Source organism: Nannobrachium achirus, assembly GCF_963921795.1.
Source record: "Nannobrachium achirus genome assembly, chromosome: 14".
Lineage (NCBI taxonomy): Eukaryota > Metazoa > Chordata > Actinopteri > Myctophiformes > Myctophidae > Nannobrachium > Nannobrachium achirus.
The window spans coordinates 43,269,047-43,282,480 of NC_137821.1; the positions used below are offsets into that span (position 1 = coordinate 43,269,047).

Sequence of the window (13,434 nt, forward strand, 5' to 3'; positions counted from 1 at the left end):
TGTGCAGAATGAAAAGGGAGATAATAACTGACTATTATAATACGGAACTGCAAGTCATCCAGACCGACTTGCAATCCTCAGAATGTCATTCTCCCCATCTCCCGCTCCTATAATGGGTCTTTCATTTTCATCTCTCTTTTCTCTCACATAACAGCGGATCCTCTGAGGTGGAACGAGTGCCAGAGACGGACCTGAAGCAGCGAGAAAATAAGAGAACGGAGCGCAGCGGCGGAAAGGAACGATGGAGCCGGTGTCGTCAGAACAATCAGCCACGGTGGATGAGCTGGTGGAGGCCTGCATTCAGGCGTTCGGTTTGTAATTTCAGTCTTTTCCCCCTCACTATACGCCTGATCCAATCTACTGTATAACCCTGTAAGACCCAGTGTTGCAACATTACCACGTTTGTATTTTATCCAAAAAAAGGTTTAAATGATTTTATTTTTGCTCCCCGTACCACCTAAACATCACCATTGGATTCTATTGTTTAGTATTACAATGCCATTGGCCACAATATTTGCATATAAATACCCCCCACAGAGCCTGACATTCCAGAGTCTGGACGAGCAAGATCTCACCTTTTCACTGAAGCTATTCCTCACAAAAACATAAGTAAAATGCCTGTAATCATTTTTTTGCGTGATAATTAGAATGTCTAGAACATGTACATATGTTATTATTGTGAAGAAATATCCCCCATATGTAAATTAGAGTATGTTTTATGATGTATGGCTATAAAACCTTACAAAAACATAATAATAATAAAAAAAGAAAACATTACATTTTCCTCTGATTAGGACTCCTACAACACCATCTGATTTAAAAAAAAAAAATGTCAAGTAGAAATTAATTTAGGCCTTAAAATGGACTGTATGAGGTGGAACTCGGCGATCAGTGGACCGTTTTCAGACAAAAGCTGCAATTTTTCAGCAGTCTCGACTACTAAATGGAGTCTGACTTCTAAAGCCTAGTGGATGTTATAAGCTCTAAGGGGCTCAGTGCCGGTATTGAGGGCACACAGTGTACCTTCCTGTCTGTGACCCAGCGGTGTAAAGTAACTAAGTACATTTACTGAAGTACTGTACTTGAGTACAGTTTGGAGGTACTTTTGCTTTACTGGAGTATTTCCAATTCCCAATACTGTTTCTTCTACTCCACTACATCTCAGAGGAAAATATTGTACTTTTACTCCACTACAATTATATTGTTATTGCAAAACATACATTAACCACTATATACATTTTGGCCATTTGAAAATAGCTTATCTACTAGTAAGACGCCTCAGGGCGACATGCAACCTCACCCTAAAGGGCGAGGTCGCGCTAATTCTTTGCCATCTGGCCAGTGTTGTATATCGGACCAGTTACCCACATCAAAGGGCGAGGTCGCACTAATTCTTTGCCATCTGGCCAGTGATGTATATCGGACCAGTTACCCACATTTGGAGACACCTGGTACCCATATATGGAGATCCATGTACTGTATATGGAGATATGCTATGAGAGCCCAAACATGCTTACTCAGTTATTCGTTATGTGAAAGTCCTATGATGTCTATGGCATCTGACATCATACCCTTTTATGACTATACATGGAGATCCCTGTCTGTAGAACCAGCCACACAGATATTGGCTGTCTTGGCCATCTGTCTTGGCCATATATGGATTCTGTTAGTGTGGTATGTGGCCGATGTGGCCTCCATATATGGGCATTCCCATATGAAGTGCTGTTAGATATGGGCTTAATATTGATGACATCAGGCAACTCAGGCAAGAGAGGTTCCCCTGACATCACAGTGATGTCAGAACATGATCTCAGAACGACAAACCAATATACCTGTGATGTCACAGTGATGTGTCAGGGGAACCAGAGTGTCAGGCGTGACCTACAGAGATACGCGGATAACCGGATACGTGGACAAGATGTGCCGTTTTTCATCGTTAACTGCGACCTATGGTCGCAGCAAGCTCACAATGTGTCACGATGCGATATTATACATTTTGAACTTGTGAAATAGGACATTCTGCACCATGACTACTTTTACTTTTGGTAAAGTAAAGGAAAGTAAAGTTTGAAATTCTGACTTTTACTTGTAACGGAGTACTTCTACATTGCAGTATTGATACTTTTAGAATCGTTTAAGTATAGGATATGAATACTGGGACATGGTGTCCTGTACCTTCCTGGCTGTGACCGAGGTGATCTTTCTGTTTCAGATGAAAAGGGAGCTCTAAAGGATGACTCCACCGTGCGCATGTTCCTCATGATGCACCCATGGTACATCCCCTCCACAGACATGGCCAAGAAACTGGTTCTCAAGTATCCTTCACCATTACTACCCACCGGAAATGAGATCAATAGCCTTCAATAGTGTGTGCCAGCGGCTACGTCATTGTAGTCCTTAGCGGCCATTTCTTGGGTAAAAACACAGGTGTTTCAATTGTTTGATTGCATAGAACTAATGCTTTACTCCAATCAGAACACCTGTGTAAGGCTGCGTTTACCCAAGAAATGGACGCTCTTAGAACTACATTTGGCACACCCTATTGCTGCGTTTCCATAAAGCTTTTTCGAAAATAGGAAGAGAATCAGAATCAGAAATTAAAAAAAAAAAAAAGTCAAAGCGAATTTAGCCTGTTTCCATCCACTGATAAAATGTGATTTTTTTGGGAGATAGAAATAAGCAGTCGGTGGCACTATTTTTCCAGTCAAGTGAGACACAGTCACAGACTACCCCTGTATTATTTCATATTTATTCAGTAGTTATGAGAAACAACTAAAACAAGACCTTAAACCTGGCGAAAACAGTTGCGTGCATTAGGGCATTCACGAATAGTGATTTTTAGAATTCGAATTATTCGACCTCAAAGTATTCGAATATTCGGAATTCGACAGGTATTTTTGTAATCTAATAAATCATTAAAACGCTCCTTTGCGAGCCTTAAAAACAACCAGCAATTAACGGGTTAACCTCTGTTCGTGAAATAACAGCCATCGATTGGCTGTGAGAGGTTTTCACTGGTGGATGCAGAACTCAAGCAGCAGAGAGAGAACGGACCCTTTGGAACAGACCTACAATGCACAATGCGTCGCGGATAGACGCGTTGTGAGCTTGTACATCTGCTATTTTTGACACGCTGCACTGTCTTACGACTGAACATAGCATAAACATGCTGATGAAACTTGCGACGAAAAACGAGTTCATTTTACTAGGAAAACTCCGAAAATAACTGTTCAAGCCTATCCTATCTATCTTCAACAACCACATTTATACTGTCCATCCTTGTTCGTTACAAGCAGTGTTGTAGGCTATTGTGAATTGTTTAGCCTCGGGATCCAGGCATTATAGTGATTGTTTGATGGGATGAACGCTATGTTAATGACTTCACACGCATGTCGTTGACACCTCCGCTACTTAGCAGGCCATTAATATGTACCGAGACTCATTCCAATGTTAATGAAGGCTGGTGTGACTCGAGTCTCGACCAGTACAACAGACAAGGCTAAGATGGGTTATGATTACATTACATCACATGCTATAGTATAGAAGTATACAGTATGTAACACAAGCTTTACAAGATCATCAATTCCACTCCAATCCGTGTCGCGAAACTCTCGACCCGTTATCATAAATAAAACGGCGGACGCTTGTACCTTTATGGTTTAAAGAGGAGATACATTTGAATATGAAGCATGACATCAACGTGGTTGCGGTGAAGCGCGGTCCGAAAGAGCTACTGTAAAGAGAAGGGTGTCCTCTAAACTGGATATACTCGGCAAGAGGAACGTAACTCAGCAGCAATAAAGTAAAGTAGCCTAAAGAATTACACACTTTTGTCAGCAACGAGCAGAGCTTGCTTGTTCTGGAGAGCCCCTCCCCTCCTACACTGAGTGACTGTCATCTATAGTGACGGGCCAGCAGTGTATGTCGGCAGTCGGCACATCAATCACATAAGCTAGCCACTACAGTGTGGTTGGATTTGACAACAATCAAACATGAATGGATTAGGAGAAATACTAACACCAGAGCTCACAGCTGCATGTCTACTGTAGAAATATTGTTTGTCACGAAAAAAAAAAAAAACGAAAATAATATTAAAATTAATTTCGGCGATTTTTCGAATAGTGTTTATAGTAATCGAATAGTGTTTTGATATTCGAATATTCGAATATTCGGTGAATGCCCTAGCGTGCATTAGCGCAAGATGACGATAAAGGAAATCATTAAATGTAAAACATTAAATTACATTTACACTTTAAAACCTGGTGATGTGTGTTTGTCGATGTGTGCCTTTTCCAAACGAGATACTTTCGCCATAACCTGTGAACATTTTGCTCAATCTAAAAATCTCACTCTGAATATGTATAGTCTGAAAGGAGGGACTCAAATGGTGCTGGTTGGTTGTGTGCCTTGACTCTGGATCAGATCTCAGGCAGAGAGCTGCACTGTCGAGCTCAGGACAAGAATCTGTCATCTCGTCAAGTGAGTGATCGTTTCTCTAAATGCCAAATGTCTGTGTCACTTTGCTCTATTCCCATTGAAATGAATTGGCAGAATCCGCTTAGCATCTGGCAACCATACTTTGGTATGGCCGTACCCTAACAGAGTATTTCTACACTGCAGTATTGAAACTTTGAATTAAGTAACACAATGAGTACCTCTCCCACCACTGGCTGTGCAGTATATCCCTCTCTAATCCTTCTGCACACCTATTCACTCTATCTCACACACATTTCTTGCCTTGATAGTCCCTTCTCTTTCTCCCTCTCACCCGGTATTATTCCTCCTTTCCTCCCGGGAATCTCCTTTCAGTGTCTTTTATCTCCGACTTTCTCTTCCCCTTTGTTTTTCTTACGATTTCTCTCAATTTGTTCTCCCTTCCTCTTTCTGTATCGTTCTGTTGTTTACCACATGATCCACATCCCCCTTTGATCGCATCTTTCTCTTCTCCTTGTGTCTCTGGGGTCTCTCTCCATAGATACTGGATCTCAGAGTTCCCGGCAGAGTTCAACCTGAACCCGGACTTGGCTGAGCAGATCAAAGACCTCAAAGACCTGTTGACCACCGAGGGCAACGAGAGCCAGAGTCAGCTCATTGATATTGACAGCGTGTGAGTCAATACGTGCTCTTCTCAAGATCAGGGACGTGCAGAGAATGTTAGAGAGGCTGGGGCTGAAATTTCTAAAAGGGCCTTTTGGTGAAAATATTGAAAATAGCAGACCTCCGAGACCTCCGGGAGGTCGGCTATTTTCAGTACTTTACTTTACTTTATTTATTTATTTGGACAGGACAGTACCAGTTAATGGACACATTGACATTGACATGTTGCATAATAAATACCAACATACAAAAATCTCAGTGTAAACCAGCCGGAGTTAGCTTAAAGCTAAATTTCATCCGTTCATCATACTTGATACCTCACTAAACTAAGCATAAAAAAGGGCAATACTGGAGACGGGGCATATACGGCATGGATTTCTACACAGTGAGGGCAATTCTTTCAGCATAAGACGATGCATTCATGTTCAGGAGAGTTTGGACAAGGCAATTCTCTTGAATGCTGCCTTCAGGTATGGCATGGAAAGTGGGGCCTTTGCATTTTTTTCCACCATATTAAAAACTGCATTCATGGTCTGGAAAGGGCACTTTTGTACAGACGGATAAAAGGGCAGGGGCTCAAGCCCCCCTTTGATGTCTATGTGTGCACGTGGCTGCTCAAGATATTTGTGTGCATGTGTATGTGCGTGTGCGCGTGCGCGCTTGATTGTGTGGATGACTGGATGGCAATGAACGAGCCCTCTGTTTTTGTGGGGTCGGCTTATTTCTGTGTATCCCTTTATGCGACATTCTCGGGCCTTGAATGGCCGTATGTGAGGTCGGTGACCTTTCCTATTCCCATGAAAGGTCATTTCTTGGCGACCCGGGGTTCCCTAGTGTCCTATAAGGGGAAATGCCTTCGGGGAGCAAATTCATTTTGACTCGCTGTAAACAAAGCATCTGAAAAGCCAGCTAAGCAGTTATAGTTTCGGTTGGTGCACCGCAGTACAACCGCATACTGGCTCATGCTGTGATAAGCGATAGCAATTTAGACTATACCCTGAGATGACTATTTAAGCAGAGCTCCAATGGTGCAGTGTGAACAATTCCCTTTACAAAGTGTAGTAAAATGTGTTTATAAAATAACTGTCTGCATACTGTATGAATATTAGTATGTGACCAATTACAGATTATTTTCCATCGCTATAATTCACTCTTTAATTAAAATCTTTAGACATGCTGATTGATTGGTTGATTGAAAACGAACATTATACAGTATTTTGTACATAATCTGTCAAAAGGAGAAAACAAAAAGAGCTTATTTCCATTCTGTGTGTGTGTGTGTGTGTGTGTGTGTGTGTGTGTGTGCGTGCGCGTGTGTGTGTGTGTGTGTGTGTGTGTGTGTGTGTGTGTGTGTGTGTGTGTGTGTGTGTGTGTGTGTGTGTGTGTGTGTGTGTGTGTGTGTGCGCGTGTGTTTGTGCGTGCGGTGTGTGTGTGTGTGTGTGTGTGTGTGTGTGTGTGTGTGTGTGTGTGTGTGTGTGTTGTGAAGATATACAGAAAGATAAAATCCATAATCAGTGTACTGTAAAATGAACCTGCAAGGAACACTCTGCAGTCTCTGTGATCACTGCAGCGCTACAGTGTTTATCCTGCCATAAAGCATTGGCCTCTGTTGAGACGACAGCAAGGAAATTGGAATACAAATTCACTCTTATTTTGTGTCTGGTCTCGACTATGAGTGAGAAGCGTCTCTCACTACATGAAACCTAGACACATTTATTTGTAGGCTAACTGTGGATTTGTGAACGATTTAGAACTTGCTAATTTGATTTAGTTCCACCAAATTCTGACTAAAGAGAAGAACTATAGGCCCAATGTTGTCGTCGCTGTTTTGTACATGTATTGATTGCTAATTATATTCAGTTCAATTGAAACTTTATTCCAGACACATAGTACATACATATCATCGACATCACAAATAACAAATTAAACAGTTTAAAAAAAAGACCATTGTCATGCCAATCTCCCTGCCCTAAAAAAGGACAGATGGAGGATTACCATGCAACATTATCTCAAATATATTCTGTAGATACTTAAAGTATAATCCACTGGTTCAGGGACAGCTGAGTCCCACCATGGCATAATATTACAGGTGTCCATGGGGAAATTAAAATATGCTAGTGAGCTATAAAAACATTGAGATCCACTGCATGCGTTATCTTGTGCTCTGCATTGTCCTGTAATGGTGTATCCTCTCAAACTCTATAGTAGTTAGTATAACGTTTATGGTCCCGCCTATAGGCCGTCCTACAAATGGAAACGCCAGGTGACCCAGCGTGTGCCGTCCGTGTCCAAGAAAAGGAAGATGTCTCTGTTGTTCGATCACCTGGACTCCTGTGAGCTGGCCGAACACCTCACCTATCTGGAGTACAAGTCCTTCTGCAAGATACTGGTAAGTTCAAACAATGTGGACAAACGCTGTCATCTGAAAACCATTTACTACTTGAATGTCTGGTGTGCCCGGCCAGAGCCGTTAAAGGACTCCGTGGAGTAACGTTATGACAACAGGTTTACTATGAACAGAAAGTGATATACAGGCAATGCATTATGGGTATAGCACTACTGCTATGAGGCGACTGCGGTTTTCCCGGTGAACCTAAGCGCAATGGTGGGGGCCGATGGGCAAGGAGGGTCGCGAGCTTATGAGAAACAACTAAAACAAGACCTTAAACCTGGCGAAAACAGTTGCGTGCATTAGCGCAAGATGACGATAAAGGAAATCATTAAATGTAAAACATTAAATTAACTTCTGAAAAGCCTATAGGCTTTATGGCGAAAACAGTCATGTGCATTAGCGCATGATTAGATGAGGATAAAGGAAATCATTAAATAGAAAACATTAAATTAACTTCTGAAAAGCCTACTAGGCTTTAAAACCTGGTGAAAACAGTTGTGTGCATTAGTGCAAGATTAGATGAGGATAAAGGAAATCATTAAATGGAAAACATTAAATTAACTTCTGAAAATGCTTCCTACACTAGCCTACTAGTAAAACTAGTGGAACTGCGATCTTGCCACACGTGAATAATTGTGGTTGTAAACAATAACACAGACAATATAAATCCTTATTACCGTAAATTCTCTTATAGGAACCCGGGCTATTATTTGTCTCAAGAGTAGCGGGCACCAGGCTCTTGTTGGAAGCAGGACAGTATAAGAGACAAGGCTTTTATTCCTATTTCTCAAAAATATCAGAATGATTCAGATCAGATTTTTTTATTAGATACCGTATTTTTGGAAAAAAATATAAATATTATATATTATATATTAGGTTATTTATAAAGAAAAGCGTTTTTATTGGAAAATCATCATAGAAAGGCTCATACAGAGATAACATTCTGCTGTATTGTATTGCATTAACCAATTCATACTGAAAATCAGCTCCTCATAATGTGTATCAGAATAGAATACAGTCCACACAGCATACTGCTGGGGAATAAAAAACACTACATTTCCCATCAAGCTCAGCGGCTCGTTTCGTCATTCAGATGCGACTCTCCCTGGTAAACAGGAACCACAGGATACTAGCATGGATACTAGTATAGCCGCATTAGCTTCATTGAGCTTCATTTACTGTTTGGATTAAACTTCCACGCTAAAGATCTCATGTGCGGCCGTCATCCACGCCGATGTTCGCGAGGACTACGCACACGCACGCGCCCCGGTAAGTTGCCAAAGTCATCCGTCTTTGCCAAACGGAACGTGAAATGAGCGGCGTCCAAATATCGCTGCGCAGTTTGTAGACAGTGTACGGTAAATCACCGTAACAGCTGGCTTGGGATGTGAGTGACAGTCAGACAGAGTGGAGAAAGGTACTCCTGAATGATTAGAGATGCAATTTATGGCTCTTTGAAGTGAGCCAGAGCCATGGCTCTGGCTCACTTAAAAGAGCCGTTCAAAAGAATGGCTCATTTGGCTCTTTTGGCTCATTGCATATTTAAAATATTTTCGTTGAAACATGAATCCACAAGGTGGCACGGTCTGGCACCACATTCCTCTGCTGACAGTTGAGATCACAATTTTGTATTTACCCTTTTTATAAAACATGTGTGTGTAAATTAAGCTACCTTGACTAATGTTATTCATGCAACACCTTAAAAAAACCAAGCAGGCAACAATGAACTCGCTCCTCCCTAGCGGCGTATATAGCCAGGATTTACCAACTGGCTAGGCCTGGCACAATGTGAGCTTGTACATCGGCTATTTTAAAATAGCAAACATTTAAATATTTACAGGGACATAATACAGTTATTTATGGAAGTGGACTTCCCAAGCAATATGGAGACGTTTTAATTATAGAAATCCCTTAATAATTGTCTACGCTATGATCAAATCAAACTGTAGTGTCTTGATTTGCTTCCTAGATAGCTGCACATTGCCGCGCCGCACCGCGCATCGCGGCGCCGGCGGCGCCGCACCGCGTTGCGAGCCAATTCAGCCAAATGAACGGCTCCCTACTCCGCGAACCGGATCTTATCGTTCACTTCAAAGAGCCGTTCAAAAGATTCGATTCGTTCGCGAACGTTGCATCTCTATGAATGATACGTAATGTAAAAAAAAGAGGAAAAAGGAGGCTCTTATTGGAGCGTCGGCTCTTAATTACTTAATTCAATTGCGCACCCGGAAATTAAAGCAGGTCCGGTTCTTTATTAAATATAGGATATTATTAGAGCATTTACGGTAGTCTAGTAGTGGGAAGAAGGGGTTATCATCATCATGGCCCCAAATAACTTTTAAATATCTTGCAATTCTCTTACGAAATCGGTAAGAGTTATTGACATAAAGCTATATAACCTCTCCATCATCGGCAATAATCAGTGGTGTGTTCCCCACGCCAACTTCTTTGACTTTACGTTCCCCACACTCCCACGCCCCCACCGTTGCGCTTAGGTTCACCGGGAAAATCGCAGTGAGTGTGGCTTGTTTCCTCCCGGCTCTGTGCAGAAGGGTTCAACAGTTACAACGTCGGAGGTGTGCCGTCTCTGGCGGGCTTGAGCAACAAGAGGCACCGCTGAGCGAATCGCCGTGCCGAACGTTGGGAAGGCTGCTCGAGTCGACTCAGCACCGTTCGAGTTATGTACCAATAGGGACGGAATCGTAAATTATCGGAATCGGGTGTTTCCTCCACACGTGCGGCTTTACATCCTCCTGGTAAAGCTCCACCCTAGCTGGCAGGTAAAAAGAAGAGTTGAGAGGCATGTGTTTTTTATACCAACAACATCCCTAGGACCAACCAGTCAGAAGAACAAACAGTCGGCTTCAGCAGTGAAAAGATTACAAGGAAATAAGTCGTCATGATGACTACATTGGGAGAAAAGAGGAAAGAATTGACACTCATAAAAAGTCTCTGCTAGTTCCATGTTTACTTCTTGGAAGTGATTTAGTTGCTAAGCAACAACTCAAAAATCATCTTTAATAGCTTGCCTTCCTGGCGAGATTAGCTTTTCGAACGTCCTTCCGGGACTCACTGAACTATTTGCCAGCTTTTGTTTGAATTTAAGTCCTAAAAGTTTCCCACAGTACATTGCTCTGATGGTGGTGCACTCAGTGTGGAGGTTTAGCAGATGGTTGTATTTGTCGGCGCGTCCCGGTGGACCCTCGCTCTCACTTACTTTCTGGAATTGTATATTTCTTTTTCCCATTTTCCTCTTCACTTCTCAAATTGATGCTATTGGCCAAGGTTTGCTCTGCAAACAGAGAAACCAGAGACCTCAGTGTAGCTAAAAAAACGGGGGAAAAATGTTTTGAGTCCAGAAGAAAAGAAGAAATGTGTGTTTGTTTGCTCACTGGCTTAGCTAATTGACAATCGGGTTATCTGCATCATTATCTCGCACAAATTAGTTGCATATATTGCTAGATCCTTGTCTGACTGCATGCAAAGTTTTTCTTTTGTTTGTTTTTTCCTTTTTTTTTTTTACAGCATTCTGGCAAATATCCCTATTTTAAACGGTGACTAAAAAACATTCACAGTTTGTAGCCGTTACAGTTTGGCCAGAAACTAGAGAAATAGCAATGGAGGGTATCTATTGAAAGTGTGTTACAATTATTTAATTCAAAAAAGCTGTAAAGTAAAAGATTAATAATAAAAATAAATCAAGAAAAGATTCTAATTTGTATGACCTCAACTTAGATATTAGATATCAAAGAGTATATACTCTCCCTTGGTCTACAGTTTCCCTCTACTGTACCCCACACTTACACTTCAAATGGTCCCTAATTCATATATGAAATGGCACTTAGATTTCAAAGTGACACAAACGCACCCAACAGAGAAATTGGCAGGCAAGAGCAAGAGGCCCTAACCTAAGTCATATCAATAGAGACATTGTGGTGCCAAGGCAGATGGTGTACTGTACGGGCCCTCAGAAATATTATCAATAGAGACATTGCAGTTCCAAGGCAGATGGACCACTAGGGACTTTCAGAGATTGTGTTGTTGTTGTTGCCTTGTAACCGGGCAGGCAATGGGGCCCTCAGAAAACATACTTGGCGTTCGTCCCTGGCAGACTGGCAAGCATGTGCTTCACTTTAGGGCCTTTTTGATTCAGGGACACCAGGCCTGGCCCTAGCCCACGCCACACGGTTCATTGGGCCTGCTGGATTTTTTTTGTTTGGCCACTAAGCCTGGGCTCAAGAGGGGTGGCCATAGCTGTTGTCCCAGGTATGATTCCCGGCCAGGCCAGCAATGTCGATGTGTGTCTCTGAGCAAGACTCTTAACCCCTAATTGCTCCCCAAGCGCCGTAGAATCCAATGGCTGCTCACTGCTCCTAGTTGTTATAGGATGGGTAAATGCAGGGGATGAATTTCACCTATGTGTACAGTATATACTGTACACATAGTTCATCTAATATGTCAAAGAAAAACACCACAAGGAGTGGCGTCTATTCTATTCTATTCTATTCTATTCTATTCTATAGGATCCATTCACTAATCCAGCCATTTCGGATCTGATCAGCTTGAAATTAAAAAGGTTGAGAATCACTAAATGTGTTTTCATCTGTCTGCATGGATTACAGTTCTCAGTCATTTGGATTTAGGGATAGCTTTCCTAATTCTACTTTTACACTCCATGTATTTCCCATTTACGCCGGTTTCTTTTTGAACTCATCTTCACGGTTTCTCATTTTGCGAGCAACTCTTTCCATCTCTTTAACTCATTCCCTGCCAGGCCCGATAGTCCCGAGATTATTCCAATGTCTTTCCCCGCCAGGCCCGATAGTCCCGAGAATAAAAAAAAAAAAAAAAAAAAAAAAATTGAAAAAATGGAGTAGGCATGATAGCAATCGCGAAATTGCATGTTTAACCCCCATAGCAACCCCATCTTTCAAGCATGGCAGCCATTTTGGCAGCCATCTTTGTTAAACATAGTGGCTGTTATCTCATGAATGCCTGAACGGATTTCCATTCGGATTTTTTTGTTTGAAAGCTGTGAGCAATGTGGACACACGTGGTGCATTATCTAGGCATGGGTGTGCATGATCCGTGCACACCCAATTACATGGAAGTCTATGGAGACGAATGGCAGGTGGGAGTACGGAGGTATGTTAAAATGGCGGTCAATGTGTTAATATCTTCTAATGTTACTTTCCAATTATTACTAGATGGTGTCTTTGCACCCAACCATTTCCATGTGATCTTTTTTAAAGCAGCGATGGGTAATGGTACGCCGTCTGTTGGATGGTGTTGACAGAGGTCAGATGCTGTTTGGCTATTCAAAAATAGCAGATATACAAGCTCATAGCGCTGCACCGAGTGACGCGCTATTAGCTTGAAGATCAGCTATTTTTGAAAAAACTTGAACATTTGTGCAAGTCATTGAATATATATTCTTTTAAAGCAAACATTTTTAACTCAAATCTTTGCTTCTGGGGGACCTATTTTGAGAGGTCAAATATCATATAATTCTAATTCTTAAAAACTTTCAGCGCCACAGATGAAGAAACATAGATTTTCAGAAAACCATTAGGATTAACACATTTTATGTCTTAATGCAGGGGTCTTCAACAGGGCGTCTGGGACCCCTAGGGGGTCCCCAGAGTTACTACAGGGGGGCCGCCAAATCTTTGTGTAATAGGATGTTTTTTACATGAATCACTTGAACCCTAGCATCCCTATTCTTAGTGGAACATTAGTCAAAACAAAGCAGATTGGCACAGCGGTTTGGTGTAGAGGGAAAATAAGAGTAGACTAGTACTGTAGGTATTGACAGTTCAAGTGGTTAAATGTATGAAAATACACAATCCAACCTACACAGATGATAGTGCTGTCAAAGTCTAAGCTGTACAAGAAATCTGCAACACAATTTTAAACGATATGTAGTGGGGGTCCCTGTTTCATCT

At 41.8% G+C, this 13,434-nt stretch overlaps 1 protein-coding gene across 1 annotated transcript in view; it reads left to right on the forward strand.

Moving 5' to 3' along the window:
• The window catches only part of LOC308298322 (RAS guanyl-releasing protein 2-like), a 92,538-nt gene that overhangs the window by 44,189 nt on the left and 34,915 nt on the right, over window positions 1–13,434 (forward strand). The window contains exons 2-6 of the mRNA XM_080741896.1: window positions 155–311; window positions 2,213–2,315; window positions 4,423–4,479; window positions 4,976–5,107; window positions 7,336–7,486. Of these exons, the coding sequence (XP_080598022.1) occupies window positions 242–311; window positions 2,213–2,315; window positions 4,423–4,479; window positions 4,976–5,107; window positions 7,336–7,486 (513 nt within the window). The 5' untranslated portion in view covers window positions 155–241. The remainder of the gene's footprint in view (window positions 1–154; window positions 312–2,212; window positions 2,316–4,422; window positions 4,480–4,975; window positions 5,108–7,335; window positions 7,487–13,434) is intronic.